Below are 17,285 nucleotides of genomic sequence, written 5' to 3' on the forward strand. Positions count from 1 at the left end.
AGAAGGCATGTTCTTATGTCTTAGTTTAATTCGTTTATTTCATCTTGCTATAGATGATGATTATTAAATAACATAGTTTCTTGTATTTCGAAAATTTTACTCTCTCTTTTCCTTTGCATGTAAGCATTCTTGTGTAATACACGATCTATATACTAATATCTTTCTTTATATACATTAGGGATTTAAATACCCTTATACGATTACAAAATCTCTCGTTTCATAACGAGATTACAAACAATTTACAAGAGTTAACTAAGCTATTAGTCATTTCTAAGGCCTTTGGATCTTGAACATTCATTTGGCGTACTCTTGTCTTCTTCTATTCTTGATTGTCGGATGCTCCTTGTGCGTTCAATATATTTATTTTAGCTTTTCCTTTCTTAGCACTGCTTCCACTTGCGTTGCTTATCTTATTTGGACATTCCGAACTGAAGTGTCTGTTTTCTCCACAACTAAAACATACAACTGTTTTTCTTTTGCAATCGTCTTCCGAATGACCGAGTTTCTTGTAAAAGTTGCAAGTGATCAATGAAATATTTTTTATAGGTCTTAAACACTTTCCATGATGTCTTTTGCCACAGCTTTGACAGATTGGTCTAGTGAATTTAAACGACCCTTCTTCGTTTTCTTTTCCTCGGTTTCTTCTTTATTTCCTTTGCCATTCTTATCCTCTTCCTGATTTCTGATAAGACCATTCATAAGATAGCCGGCTAATTCCATGGCTGAATCAGCGGTTTGAGGTAAATGAGATCTTACCATATCTATAATTTCCCGAGGTAAACCCCAATTATAGCGGGTTACTTTATTGGATTCAGGTATTACCAAGTGTGGTACCAATCTACAATACTCATGAAACTTAGTATTGTATTCCTTGAGATTAGTGCCTTCCACCTTGTGGTTCAAAAACTTAGTTTGAATAAGATCGATTTCATGCATGGGACAAAACTTTCGTAACACCAGTTATTTGAATTCTTCCCACTTCAATTGGTACATAGTTTCTCTACCCTTTGACATGATCAGGGTATCCCACCATTCTAAAGCTTTGCCTTTAAAGTATTGAGAAGAGTACTGAATCTTCTGAATCGCAGTACATTGACTGATGATGACGATTGACTTGATCTCCTCGAGCCATCGTACAGTTGATATGGCGCCTTTATCGCCATAAAATTCCTTTGGTCCAAAGGCTTTGAAGTTCTTGAAACTACAACCTTGGATTACTAATTGTTTCTTGAATTTACGATTGAATTTGCTCTCAGCATTGGAGCTATGAACACTTTTTTCATGATGAGAAGGATTTCGGTATGGATGAGTTCTAGCAGTATTATTTGAATGTTGAATATTACTTTTGTGTGACCCTTCTTTCATTGCATCGATGAGAGGAGTCATTGCGTTATGAATCATTTCTTGTATTTTGACAAGATACTATTCAGGAATCTCATATGCAGGTTTTGTCATATCCTTGTTGCTTCTTTGAATTGAAGCTTCGTCATTATTCCCTTGATTGTTTGGGTTCGACATTCTGTAAACAGAATAGATTTTAGTATGAACGAAATTCTTATTTATATACTAATGATTGAATGTCTGCAACAGATGTGTGATATTTGATATAAGTGCAAAAGATTGATTTGTTTATGAAATGTTTAATTAAGTTTTTCGCATTTCGAGGGAATTTCTTTCTAATCTTTCTAGAGGTTGTCCGTTTCATAATGACACAATCTACTTTATTTATTCTTTGTTTTGAGAATTGGATGTTTGAGATAATCGTATGAAACGATCATTTTCCGATTATCTTAATGATAGTAATCGATGAAGTTCTTGAGAGGCATCAATACTTTCTTGTTGTATATTCTTGAAATAGTTTGTACATACCTTGAGTACAAATAGACCATGAGAATTTCTTTAATTCTATTTCTAGGTCTATTTCATTTAATCCTTGCTAGTTATTTTATGCAGCGTTGACTTAAGATTAGTAATCTTTTTTAGACTCTGTCCACCAGAACATTTCCTTTATTTTCTAGCTATTACTCTCTCACTTCCAGGTGTACTAAAAGAATTATCTTGAGAGTGTGTGCAATCTTTTCTTGACATGATTATTTAAAAGATACATTACTAATTTCGAGGAAATTTAAATATATCTCTTATTTATATTGTTACAAGATTGCACGACATTTATTGCAATTGCATTATTTACAACTACTAAGATTTTTATTTCTTCCATCGAATAATTAGTTTCTTGATCTTGTTGTCCTTCTTGGTGCTTTCTCTTTTCTCCTTTTCTTTTCGCCCTTCCTCACCATCCATTTCTTCCTTGAGCATTGCTTCAGCTAGTTTGGTGAATTGATTTCATAATGAGTTGAATCATCTTCAATGTCATACATTTCCATGTTCTGACGTTCACTTTTAGTGTGAGCAAAGTATAGATCTTGCATTGTTGAATAACATTCCTGTCGCTGAGGATTTTATTCTGTATAAGTTATTACTTCCTTTCCTTTTTACATCATCGGTTTCTTAGATCTACTTGATTCGAATCCATACGTACTCTGTTCTGGAATAAGCTGAGCTAGTGGGATGTCAGAATCAAATGAATCTGAATCTTATTCCATTGTTGTCTGGTATGAATTTTCGTCGCTAGATATAGGAATTGGGGGAAAAGATGTTCCCATATAGCCTTTACCCATACCGGATCGAGGTTGAACTGATTCTTGGCTAGATTGACGATCGGACATCTGTACAAGGTTATATTAAGGATATGAGCGTGTTTTCCTATCTTATCCATACTTGTTTTATCTTATCCGTATTTAATTTTAATCATTCAATGATTATGTTAATATCCTTAATTGAATACAAATGATTATCATAAACTTATTTTTGATCAAAGCATAGGTATGATTAAATACCTAATTCGCTAAGATCGATGACTCTGATACCAACCTGTCACACCCCGACTTAGGGCCTAGGCGTGTGACCAATAGTTGGTACCTGTTTTGTAAATATATCAGAGTTTAGCAGAAGTTTTTAATTTATAATAAAATATTAATATACTTTTGAAATAACAATTTAATTAAAAACCTTTATTTATAATAATAAAATATTTAATTTGTTTAGAAAGCTTCTCGAATAACAAGTACCCGAGTATTTAATTTATAAACCTTGGTTGAATTTTATAAATCATATTTAAATATTGTTTATAATATTTTAATGATTTAAAACGGAGCCATCTCTACCTTACGAGCATCTATCTTCTTGAATGGCTCTACTCCTTGCTACATGTACTAACTTTATTTCCTGAAATGTTAGGAAAAATACGTTAGTGATATGCTGGTGAATCATTGACTCTAAAAACATTTTATAAATCTTTCTTTGACTGACAAGATAGTTTTCTTGAACACACTCAGCGAAAACGTCTCTTATTTCTGGGATTGTGCCACTGCCATACACACACATTTACGGTTCTCCAGGAACTGACGCCCATTGGAGAACTTTAATTATGATCTATAGTCTGCGGCCACGTAGCCTTGACTGATAGACTAGATTAATTATGTTTGGATCCAGACACATGTGTACTCGATCTGAGTTGATTTTATTTTCTATCTTGTATTTTAATAGGGATCACGTAATCTCATAAATCTTTATTTGACTGACTTTGTTTAAGATAAAAAACCCGTTTATCTTGACTGAAAAATGTTTAATGTATTCCCTTGTGATTGTCTATTCTGAATGATGTGGTGATCTCGTTTGAAAACCTTTGTGAATGATTGAATGATTGATCTATAATAAAATAGGTTTATATAAATACCCGGGTCGCCTTTTAATCCGGCTACAGACCTTTAGTCTGGTTTTGATAGCTTTAAACCTTGATTGATCTTTTGTTTGAATAAAATATTTAGATCTAAAATCTTTCTCTTTATTTTTTTAATTAAGTGTTATGTTTCTTCTTCAATAAGAAATGTCTATGATATGTTTCTTCTTCAAGAAGAAACGTCATTGTCTATAATCTTTTTTTATAAAGTCTTATTTTTCTTAATCATAAAGCAACACTATTTTGACTATAACCTTTGTATGTAAACTTTTACTCTTCTTAAATATTTCAACTATACCAATTTTATGTAAAAGCTCAGGTTTCATAATTATGAAGAAACTATTTTTTGCTATAACTTGTGTTTATATTACTTTGTATTTCTTAATCATAAAGAAATCTTATTTAATTGTTATCGTTTAATTTGATCAAGGTATAGGCTATACCCTCAACTAGGGTCTAAGCCTTTGGAATAATAATATTAATTTGGGCAGAACCCCTACCTTGCTTAGCTTAATAATTACCTAAATTTTCGGCATCACTTCCGCACTTGCACGAATGTCGGGGTATTCTTGATCTTCCTTTTTTGGCACTCAAATTGTGGCAACGTTCGAGGGTCGTCGGGTCGTGCACGTACTTCGAGGCAGAATGTCAGGTTATTTTAGGGTGGCATGCACTTCGAGGAAACATCGGGTATTTGGCACGGGTTACAAGGTTCGGTGCGCCAAACAATGCTCGACACGCAAAACGATGTAGAGAGATAAAGTGATTCTAGAGAGAGCGGAATTTTGGTGTGTGGAATGAATGTTGTGACCCTTTCTATTTATAGACAAAACTGGACGCGATGGGACCTTTTCTTATGGCCATAGCATATCGCGATGACTCATATATTTCAGAGGGTACCACGTGTCGCCACGTGGCCTGCAACGTCTGTCACATGTCACCTGGATGTGACACGTGTTGATGCGTCATAACAGACCATCACGTTACGCGATGGCCCTGCTCTTGGACTCATTGCGTATCGCGATGGGTCCTTGGATACCATTTTTCATTTTTGGTCCCTTGGCTTTTGGTAGCTTGTTACGTCTGGGTCTAACTCCCATTGTCCAAAAATACTAAGGCGGCTCGCGGCGATGCGAGCGTGCGAAGTGCGCCATCAAAGTGCCACATTGCGCCCAACGCCCTCCGCCTTCCCCGTTGCTTTCACCATCGCCATCATCCTCGCCCGAGCCGGTGCACGTGCGCGTCGCGTGCTCTGCACCCTCCGCTAGGACCACTTGGTGCATGCTTGACATAAAAGAATATTACTATGGAAACTTTCTTCTTTATAAAAAGCTTCATTTCTTTACCATTTTCCATGTGGGATGGGTTTTATCTTCCTTATTTATATCCATATGAAATGCTTCCATTTTCTTCCATCTTTCCATGTGGGATGGATTTTCCTTTTTCTTAACATGGGATGACTTCTTTATGGAATATTTTTACTTTCCTTATTTCCTTTATATTTCTTTATTTAGATTTTTCCATCACTTATTTTTAAGAATAAATTTGATCCTTCAACTTTCCTAAGTTGTCAAAATTGGATCAAAATTTTGGGGAAGTTACACCACCCTTCGGTTTGCCCTTGAGTTTGAAAGTCGCTTAACGCTTTAGATTGGATTTCAACGTTGTTTTGCATGCTACGGCAACCGCGATCACACAAGCGGTTGTATATCCCGGCAAATTTTTGGCATTCGTAATTAACGACCTTCCAATGGGCTTGAACCGCTTCTTTACCCCGGTATTCTTCTGGTTTACCCGTTAGCACGAGCCAAGCTTCTAATACTTTCCTCCAAAATATTCCGAGGGCTTGGAAGTTAGCTACGAATTAAAAATACATTTCACAATTAATATAAATTTTTAACAAACACTAAATAAAGTTATATATTTACTTAATATTAAAAAAAACTTACCAACGTGATCCTCCGAAATGGCGATCCAAGTTTTTGTGAGGGTTACTTCCTTATTCCGCGTCCATTGCTTGTATGGATCACGCTGCATCATCGGCTCCCCGACTTTTTTTGTGTTTACGGGTCATCTTTTGACTTGAACATGAGGCCCGTGTCGTTTGAGCCTCCGGCACCGTCAACGGCTTCGGCTCCGGTTGGCTAGACCCGTACGCCGACATGAGGTTTTGGGGCCAGAGGAAGTTGGCATACATGTTAACGTTCGGGTTGGGAAAAGGAAACAGATTGCTTAGGTTCGGTTGGGTTCCGGTGTTCGGGAACCATTGCATGTTTACGCTTGGTTGGTTTTGCGAACCATGGTATTGACAGAAAGGAAGGAATGGTTGGTTCGGGTGGTTTCTAGCATCCATTTTTGTATGTTTTTTTTGAAGAATTTTTGTATGATTTCTATGAAATGGAGATAAAGTTGGAGGAGAAGAGGTATATGTATATATAATTGTTTTATTTAATTTTGTTTTTTTTAATTTAGTGATCGTTGGGAACGGCCAAAAGAAAAAAAAGTAATAATAAATGGCGACTAAAACTCATCGGCCCCTTCCCTTATCACCCCATTTGTCGTCGGGGGGGGGGGGGGGTTCCAAGCCCAAATTGCCCCTCTCGCCCACTACACACGGCCTTAGCGAAAGAAAACAATGGAATGAAAAACTTTTTTTTATTTTTTCCTTTCCTTTCAAGCATCTTCTCTTTTTGTTTCTTTTCCATCCAATTTATTGCATATTGAAAAGAAAACTTTCACCCTCTAAAACCTCACATTTACTCTCATTTTCCTTTCATTTATCTTATTAAATGAAACTTGGGAGTACAAAATTTTTAATTTTTCATTCCTTTCCAAAAAAACTTGGGAACACATCATCTTTATCTTTTCATCAATTTCTTTTCTTTTTCTTCCTTAAGTGGAATTCGGGAACGCAACAAGTCTAGGTCCACCCAAATTGCTTTATCAGTAAGAAAGAAAGGAAATCATAAGCTTTAAGATTTGTGCTCAAGTAATGAGACAAGAGATATTCAGGTTCAATCTCATATTGATAATATTATTCGACATCCAAGTTAGGGGTGTGTAGTTTTCGGGTAGGACCCAAAAACCTGACAACTGACCTGAAAAAAGACCGAAACTGAACCTAACCTTATGAAATTCAGTCATTATCGGTTCCACATTTGTGCAAAATAAACAACCCCATTCCGAATCAAGTTTTCATCTTAAAATGCTTAAAACCTTTGAGAAATTATTTTTTCTTCTAAAACTTTGTTTTTATTTGTTGAATTTCCAAAACTCTAAGCTTATTATTATGTATACTAACTTAGAATCACCATTCTTGATTGACATTAGAAACCATCAAAACTTATTGGTATCAACTACATGTTGAATTCATGAATGTGGGTTTTGGGATTTGATGGGTTGATACTCAAGTCTAAATTTCTGGAATCGATAGATAAATAAAATGCTTATATAGTTAGAAACATAAAATTTGATGATTATAACTTTTTGAAATTGATTAATATTGACCCAAAGCTAAATTCAAAAATTTATTTGGTGTGGTGTAACAAATTTAGCATGACTTAACCCGAATTTGAAGTTTAATCTAAAGCATGTTTAATCACCATTTGTTGATGAGAATGAACTAATGTTACTATTAAAGGGAAAATTCCCAAAATGACCCGTCAGAAGAGAGAGAAATTCTCATATTGACCCGTCGTTTTGTTTAATTCCATAAACAACACGTCCAGATTCAATCGTTGCGATGAGAGTTATGTGTCTGCCGATGAGATTCATCTGCCAATGGCAGGATGACATGTGGCGTCTAACTCATCGTCGAAGATGAGTTAGAGGTCAAAACTCATTGTGAAGATGAGTTTGAGCTCAAAACTCATCGTAAAGATGAGTTTGGATGCATATGTGTCAGTTTTTTATTGGTCTTTGAAGCTAATAGTTGACTTCGGAATTTAAGCATGACAATGAAGTTGTTACGGGTCATTCTTGAAGTGAGCAAAAATGGGGATATTTTTGGAGTGTCTCTTTCAAAATGTGTAATTTTGAGAGCTTTCCTACTAACATGTTCTAATCAAAATTTATGATTAATATGTGAGAAAGGATGATTTTGATGAAATTAATTATATAAGCCAAGTAAATAAGATTTGATAAGGGGTAGAACTGGTCATCCATATCAACTAATAAGGTAATTAGGTTATCTTATTGACCTTTTAGGAAGCCACCGATAATTGGTGAAGACCTTGCAAGAGAGAATTTTAGGAGTCAAGATGAGTGAGTCTATATAGTTCCTTAAAGTTTAAATTATTGTCCATTTGATTATACAAGTAATTACATGGTGAAGTTGATGTCGATATATTTTAAATTGGCTAATATGTGATTATGCGATGTATTACTTGGTTATGGGGTTAAATATTCCCTAACTTGATTTATATGGCATAAACATGCATAATAAGGGCTAAGGCATGTTAGGTTCATAACTATAGATAAACACATGGTGGTAAATAAACTGTATATTATTTGTGACAAAAAGTAATATATCTCAACATATGTAAAATGGTGAACTACATTGAAATCTATGAACTTCGTAAGGGAAATGGGACGCAATTTACTTAGTGAGGTTTGTGAGTCTCACAAAGAGATCAATGAATCTCAAGAATAGTGTAACATTGACATACAAACATACAAAAATACATATGTACGTATTTTTTTAAAAGGTCAATTGGTTAAATATATTAAAACAAAATAAAGAGGTAACTTACAAGCTACAAGAGGCCTCAACATAAAGAAAAATAAGAAACTACAATAGGCTGCAAAATAAACAAGAACCAACACCCAAATTTACAAAGAAAAATTAAAGAAGTTAAACATGCACAATCTTCCCAGGCTCAACACATGTGAAAACAATTTGTTCTTAAGTACTTTGTCATTTCGTGTTTTCCAGGTTAACTAACAGGTGACATGTGTTATTGCTTGTATCATCGTTACCTCCTCTTTATTAAACCTACATTTCAGGGCCGGCTCTAAGAAGGCAAAAAAAATTTTGGGCCAGTGGCGAAATTTTTTTTGACCCTTAAGTAAAAGAAACATTTGTTAAATTTAAACAATTTAATTTTAAATGAGCTTATTTGATTATGATTTGAGTTTTGAAAAAAACTTTTGTATAAAAATAATCTTAAAATTTGTTATAAATAAGACAATAACTCACAACCTTTTGGTTAGATGTCATAGCCATTTACCACTAGACCAAGCTAGCAGTTATGTAATTGTGTTGAAACATTGATTATACATATTTTTTTTATAAAAATACATATAATTTTTTTTGAAAAAATAAATTTCGGGCCTAGCGAGGTGTCGAGCCTGTGGCCGTCGACTACCCTGCTATGCCTCAAAGACGGCCCTGCTACATTTGGTCGGATAGTTCAACATCGCATTGACCGAATAAAAAATGGGATATACCGGTAGTTCGACCCACGAATGAATATGATAGACCATATCCATTTTGCTACCCTGCATTTTACATACATACACATCTCTCTGTATAAGTTCTGCTAAAAGGCTATAGCGTCTAAAAAACGTAGGAAAATTTCTATAACAATAATCAAGGGTAATTAATGGCTAATATAGCTGGAGTGTCACATAGACATCAAAGTCACGTTAGTTTTGATAACAAGGTAACATACACATATTCGTTAACCTTTTACTTGTTTCCAATATTCTTTTAAACGTAGATAATTTTTTTTACGTCATGCTTTTGTAAAAACTCTTTTGATTTTATAAACTTGTTTTAGTGACCGTTTTCATATTTGCATAATTTTTGTTTTATTATCTACAAGTTATGCTTTCGTTAAACCATTGTTTTATAAACTTTGAAGCATTTTGTAATACTTAATTTGGCTTAGTTTATAAAGGTGATGCTTTATAATGTAGTCGTATTTAAGTGACCTTGAACTTATTTTAAGCACACATAACTTATTATTAAATTTATCACAAATATGTGTATGCATGCGTTGACTTGATTCAACATGTTTTATTCATCTAAATATGGCATGGTTGATAGATCAGTCATTTCTAATCCGTGCATGGTTCTTCTATTACTTGATCTTAAATATAAACTTTGTTATTAATTTCATTGTTTGCTTGATCTTTACTATATTCCTTGTGGTTATTTAAGAAAACCAAATATGAACGTGTAAATAACTAAAAATTTGTTTCCTATTATATATTAGTTCACCTACACAAATGACTATAAACCATAAAAATAGAGAAGAAAGGATAGATATGTACAACAGTACCATCAATATCCTTGACTTTTAGAAACCAAAATCATTATTTTTCTTTTCAAACAATAGTTATTTACAACTATAAGTTATAGATGTGATGGCAACCTTTTCAAGAATGCCCATAACTCGTTACATGCTAAATGGCCAAATATTCTTTAATTTCTCATTCATTTCCCACCAAACACCAAACACAACACATACTCATTGTCCAATTTTTCATGTAGGTTTTCATGCAAAACTCCAAAAAGAGTTTCATAAATGGGAGACACATTCATAATTATTATTTTTTAGAATCTAGACAAAGGAAAAAAGTTAAGATTTCCTTCAAAGATCCAATAAACCATTTATGCATCAATAATTTTGTGACATAAATTTCATCAAGTACAAATCTTTTTATAAAGAGAAATTATATTTTAGTTATTTAAACTATAGTCCAAGCTTGATACAAATCCTACACACATAACTATCATAAAACTAAATTGGTTTTCATAAATCCAAATTTGGTTTGGCCCACAATAAATACAATTCTCTATTTCATTTATATTCACCTCTAAATCAATTGAAAATCAATCGTAAATCTATAATGATTGTACAAATAAGATTGCCTTTAACAACAAACATGAAAGTTATTAATTTCTCTATTGCTAAATTACTAATATAAATTATTAACTCCTGTTTAGTTTATCCTGATAAGAGACATTTAAGTATGGAAATTAAGAAAATAGTTAAATTCCAAGTTTATTGGTTACAACTTAAGTTTGAACTTTTGACACTAACAAACATAACCTCGTCAGATCCGTCTTCTTGTTGGGTCCTATACATATCCCTCTGCTTTCTTTTCCATCTTTTCTTTTCTTTCTTTTGTCAGCTCAATATTTTTCTCATTTTCCCACACATATACATATATGATGTATATATACATGCCCATTACAAACAAGGGTTTAGTTTAGTTATTCATTCATTCATTCATTCATTCATCAGTGTGAACCAAAACCCTTTTAACAAATTTTTTAAAATCTTTTGATTGATTCTTTCTTTCCTTCCTCTTTTTCCTCGGGTTTCTGTCAATTTCCAAATCTTTATCCAAAATAGTCAAAACTCTGCTTTTTAGTTTTACTTCACTTTCACCACCTAAAAGATTATTAACAGTTGACTTTCCTCTTGACCAGGGCATATTAACAACATTCAGCATCTGGGTTTCTTGATTCTTTGGCAACTGGGTTTTGGTTTGTTGTAAAAAGATTCAAGATTTGGGGTTTCTTGATTATTTTGGCAACTGGGTTTTGGTTTGATTGTGTAAAGATTCAATCTTTGTCGGTGATTTGATAATGGGTACCCCTACCAAGCAAGTAAGTCAGTCTTTCTTTCTTTTTTTTTTATCTTCAGATCTGAAATATTATTTATTAGTATAATGTAAATCATTAATTAGAAGATTCTTTATGTTGTAATTGATTCTTTATATCTGTATTGCCATTGGTCTTGCTCATGTTTATTGCCCCAATATCTTTACACCCAACTCATGGTTTTAAATTTTATGTTTCTTGAATGTATATCTTGAAATATTTGATTTTGTGTTTAATACTTTTCATTTCAAGATTTTTATTTTTAAATATGCATTTTAGACCAAAAATCTTGAAACTTTCCTGTTCATTTGCAGATGTTTAAAATTAAAATATATTCCAAGAAAGATTGATAATATTTACATGGATTTACGGGACGAAAGCTCGAGAATCGGATCGAATCTAAGGAACTTATCGTCTTCATCGTCGGTGTTCTTCTCTGCAAATCAATCTCCATTCTTTTCTCCAAGATCATCATCATCTTGGCTGCCACCCGACGATCCGGTCCAGTCAGCAAGTGTATCAAATGATCCCCAAAACATTGATCAGAAACCGAGCAACACGTTATTATACACTACATGCCACGAAAACGAGGCGTTTGAGCACCAAGAAAAGTCAAAGAAAGTCAACAGAAGCCCGATATCGTCATTTACACCACCCTCAACGTCATACTGTCCGACAAGATTACGATCCTTCGACGTGTACATTGGGTTTCATGGGAGAAAACCATTATTATTGCGTTTTGTAAACTGGCTTCGGGCTGATTTAGAAGTACAAGGATTAAGTTGCTTCATTAGCGATCGAGCCAAATGTCAAAATTCGAGAAAACATAATATTGTGGAAAAAGCGATGGATGCATCGACGTTTGGGGTCGTTATATTAACGAGAAAGTCGTTCAAGAACCCGTATACGATCGAAGAGCTAAGATTCTTTGCAGGTAAAAAAAATCTGGTCCCGATTTATTTTGATCTGGGCCCAGATGATTGTCTTGTTCGGGATATAGTCGAGAGACGGGGAGAAACCTGGGAACAACACGGTGGAGAGCTTTGGCTCGTCTATGGTGGGTTGGAAAACGAGTGGAAAGAAGCGGTCAACGGTTTAACTCGAGTTGATGAATGGAAACTCGAGGCCCACGATGGGAAATGGCGGGATTGTATCCTTCGGGCCGTGACACTTTTAGCTTTGAAGTTAGGTCGAAGAAGTGTTGTTGAGAGATTAACGAAATGGAGGGAAAAAGTCGAAAACGAAGAGTTTCCGTATCCGAGAAATGAGAATTTTATTGGGAGAAAAAAGGAACTTTCTGAGCTCGAGTTTATGCTTTTTGGTGATGTTATTGGGGACCGAGAACACGATTATTTTGAACTTAAAGCAAGACCAAAACCGAGACGAAAGAATTTGATTCATAATTGGGGTCGAAGCAACTCGATTGATGAAAAACGAAGAGAAACGAAACCCGAGGGTCGAACTCGGAGGCGAAAAGGGAAAGAACCGGTCGTTTGGAAAGAATCCGAAAAGGAAATTGCGATGCAAAATGTCGACTTTTCACCAAAACCGAAGCCCGGGAGACGAAAACGGGCTGTGAAAGTCGTGTACGGGAAAGGAATCGCTTGTGTATCAGGCGACTCGGGTATCGGTAAAACTGAACTACTTTTAGAATTCGCGTATTGGTTTCATCAACGGTACAAAATGGTGTTGTGGGTCGGAGGGGAAAGCCGATACATTCGGCAAAATTATTTAAACTTATGGTCGTTTTTAGAAGTCGATGTCGGGATAGAGTCGGGTTTGGATAAAAGTAGAACAAAAAGCTTTGAAGAACACGAAGAAACCGCGATAACCACCATTCGAAAAGAGCTTATGCGAAACATTCCGTTTTTAATAATAATCGATAATTTAGAATCGGAGAAGGATTGGTGGGATCACAAACATGTGATCGATCTTCTCCCGCGTTTTGGTGGCGAAACACATGTTCTTATTTCCACACGGCTCGCACGGTTAATAAACATGGACCCGTTACGCCTGTCATACTTATCGGGTGTGGAGGCGATGTCGTTAATGCAAGGACACGTTGCCGACCGCGCGGTTTCGGTTTCAGAAATTGACGCGTTACGCGCGATTGAGGAGAGGCTCGGTAGGTTGACTTTAGGGTTAGCCATTGTCGGTGCGGTTCTCACTGAGCTCCCAATAACTCCGAGCCGGCTTTTGGATACGATAAACCGAATGCCATCGAGCGGAAGTCACTCGTTAAGGAAAAGCACATTTCTTTTGCAGCTTATTGAGGTTTGTTTCTCGATATTTGACCACGCAGATGGTCCACGAAGTTTAGCCACCCGGATGGTTCTGGCTAGCGGGTGGTTCGCACCGGGTCCGACCCCGGTTCCGTTACTGGCTCTAGCCGCTAAACGGGTTCCAGAAAAACGTCACCGGACTCAGCTATGGAGGAAGATTTTAAACTCGTTAACGTGCGGGTGTTCATCTTTATACGACAAATCTGAAACCGAAGCGTGTTCGGTTCTGTTACGGTTCAACTTAGCTCGGACGTGTACTAAAGACGGTTACATTCGGTTTAACCAGCTGGTCAAGCAATACGCCCGGAAACAAAGCATCCCGGGCACCGCACACGCGGTTGTACACACGATCGTGACCAACGCTACAATAATTAACCACTCTGACCATATTTGGGCTGCATGTTTCTTATTACTCGGGTTCGGGACCGACCCGGTGGTGATCGAAACCAAAGCTTCGGAACTACCTTTTCTAGTGAAAGAAGTAATCTTACCGCTCGCGATACGAACGTTTATTCGATTCTCGCGGTGCACGGCTGCGTTAGAGCTCTTACGGTTATGCACTAATCTACTCGAAGCTGCTGACGAGGCGCTCGTGACACCAGTTGAGAAATGGCTGGACAAGTCGTTGTGTTGGAGACCGGCCCAAACCGACGCTCAGTTAAACCCGGGTTTATGGCAAGATTTAGCGACTTCTCGAGCGACGGTTCTGGAAATTCGGGCAAAGTTGATGGTGAGAGGAGGACAGTTTGATATTGGGGATGATCTTATTCGGAAAGCTATTTTTATTAGAAGTTCAATATGTGGTGAGGATCATCCTGATACCGTGTCTGCTCGTGAAACCCTTAGTAAACTTACAAGACTTTTAGCCAATGTTCAAATTCATACTTCACCCTAGAGTTATACACCAATAATTGCTTAATTTTATTTTTTACTGAATTTACAGAAAGTCTACACCATTTTTGAGTAGATGTTATGTTTCTGTTCTGGTTCACTTCATTTTGCTTCATATTTCATATTCTTGGATGGTGAATGCGTCTGGTACATTACAAGACGTACTCTTGTAATGTGTTAGACACATCATTATAGTAGCACAATTCGTTCATATGTCACACATGGATATCATAGTTGTGGATACCATGATGCATTGTTATTTATTTTAGTATTGTAACTAGTTTAGATGTACCATTAATATCGTTGTAATTGAATGATCATATATTTATGTGGCTTAATCAAAGAATGTAAATGAGGACAATGACTAACCATGATACTTAACCTGATGGCCTTAAAAGTAAAATTGCATCTCAGCATATGTATATATCACACCATGTAGTTTAACCAGGAGCGAAAATTAATGCGTAGCAATGATGGCTGGTCTTTGATGAAGATGTCAACATGTTAGAACATCAAGGGCGTGAGGCTAGCCCCTCGTCACTTTATTTTGTTTTCCCCAAATGTCAATCTCAGTATCTTTGGTGTGTGACGTTGTGCTGGCTTAGTGGACTTATAGACGAAGCTAAAGGTGTCATAACAAACAATAGTGGCAAAGGACAATGAATAAAACCATCCACAATTCCACATAAAGCAAGAGAAAACATAATATCTTGTGGACGAAAATGAGGCGATGGAAAACAAGGACTCAAAAAATAATAATAATAATAATAATAATAATAATAATAATAATAATAATAATAATAACATAATAAGAAATGATAATCTTCTTGCGTGAAGGTCTGATAGCCATGAGCCCATGATGATGATGATATGGATAACACCCAAACATAATTGATATAACAAATGTATCTAAAGTTGATACTAGAGAGGTGGTTCGTTGTATAACTTAAGGTATGACATGTTTATGGAGATGGATGAAAGAATGTTGACAAGTTCTATATCAATATGACGAGTTCCAACCCAAAGTTTATTAAGCATATGAATAATATATTTTGACTTGCCATTTTGTTAGACACGTACGGTGGCATAATAAACTTTTAGGTTTTGCGTGTTTGAAGGTTTGTTGTCGTCCGAAATATGGGAAAAGGGTTTAGAGAGTAACGAGGTATAATTTTTTTCGGTCCGGTTCGGCCGTTCGGGTTGGGTCAAATCGGCATATAACTTTTTATTGGTCCGGTTTGGCTGTTCTAGTCGGGCCGAATCGGGCCGGGTCATACAACTTTTTATTCACGTTATAAGTAGAAATTGGTTTTTTATCAGCGGAATCCGAAGAAAGATCATCCAATATAACAATTTCGGGAATCTTAGAAGATAATTCTTGATTTTATTTATATTTAAAAAAAAAAATCGTTTAATCATAGGGTTCGTTATTCTTTCTTCCTACAAGGTACCAAATTCAACAAAGTAAACAAACTAAAATCAAACATAAATATAATCCAACTATCAAGTGATCAAATACAAACTATCAAAAATAAGAATTGGGTTGGGTATTGTGTTAAAAATTGGGTGGAGTTTAAATGAGTTGGGCTTTGAGCTTAAAAATTGATTTGAGATATAATTAGGTTGGGTATCTGACTATTGGACTTAAAATTGATATTATACTCAAATTATTGAAAAAATTATTTATCACATTTATAAGTTATTTTTGGAAAGAGTTTCATTTGATTTTTTATTATGGTCAATTTCAAACTTTAATTGATTCACAAGGGTCGGTCGAGATTTTTATACTATATTAATACTAAAAAAAAATTCATAATGGATGACGGACCCCTGACTTATGGGTAGGTACGCCAGTGGCTAATCCTATTGCTTAACCCTGGTAGACTTAACCGAATTTACGTACGATATTTATCAGCAATCACAATAAATTGTTATCTAAAAAGATATCATCTTTTTCTTTCTAGTATGATGTTTAAAATTTAAATACAGTAATAAATTTTCTTAACAGGCGAGTATATTCTAAAAATAAAAGAATTATTTGGTTAAAAAAAATTAGTGTGACTAGATTAAAAAATAAATATATACGGAGCAACACTTAAATCATTTTTAACTTTCTTTTGAATAATGATTTTGTGATCAACTCAATTTTAGTCATTATTAAATACTAGTATAGTAATGATTCAAAGTACTTTCGTAAGCTTCTCATATAATTGTACTTTGCAAACTGAGTTTATAGCTGCGTTTCATGGGTTCAATCTTTAGAATATTAAAGAAACTGATAAACTGTCTCATATGTTTCAATTCGTTTTTAATATCTGTAAATGATTAAATAATGTCACCCTGACACCCTTGCATTATTAATTTCAACCTTTTATTTATAAATTATTTTGTTGTATAGTACAACTCAGTCTCTCAACCCACCACTACACCCAGTCCACAAGTTTGCAGCGTGCTCGTCATCCCATGATTTTTCTAAGGACAGTTCCATATAACTTTATGGTATTTGGTATGTGTTTGTAATTTGTTTTTTATTCTTTGATGATTCCTTAAAAGATGGTTTAGTACTTGACCTTATTTTTTTTATTAGGTGACAACTTTTTCTTCTTTTTGTTAATGTTGATATTATATAAATATGTAAAAAAATGGATTTTAATAATCCAAATTATTAAGTATTGGTGTAATAATCAAAACTAATGAT

General features: G+C 34.9%; 1 protein-coding gene across 1 annotated transcript; it reads left to right on the forward strand.

Moving 5' to 3' along the window:
• Positions 1 to 11,369: 11,369 nt before the first annotated feature.
• Positions 11,370 to 14,684, forward strand: LOC143610727 (uncharacterized). The gene is made up of 2 exons (XM_077085124.1): positions 11,370 to 11,420; positions 11,729 to 14,684. The coding sequence occupies exon 2, from the start codon at positions 11,775 to 11,777 to the stop codon at positions 14,589 to 14,591; it is 2,817 nt and encodes a 938-aa protein (XP_076941239.1). The 5' UTR covers positions 11,370 to 11,420; positions 11,729 to 11,774; the 3' UTR covers positions 14,592 to 14,684.
• The last annotated feature ends 2,601 nt before the right edge of the window (positions 14,685 to 17,285 follow it).

The sequence above is a fragment of the Bidens hawaiensis genome, unplaced genomic scaffold, assembly GCF_021521415.1.
Source record: "Bidens hawaiensis isolate Kalapana, Puna unplaced genomic scaffold, B.hawaiensis_p1.1 tig00027596_1, whole genome shotgun sequence".
NCBI classification, from domain to species: domain Eukaryota; kingdom Viridiplantae; phylum Streptophyta; class Magnoliopsida; order Asterales; family Asteraceae; genus Bidens; species Bidens hawaiensis.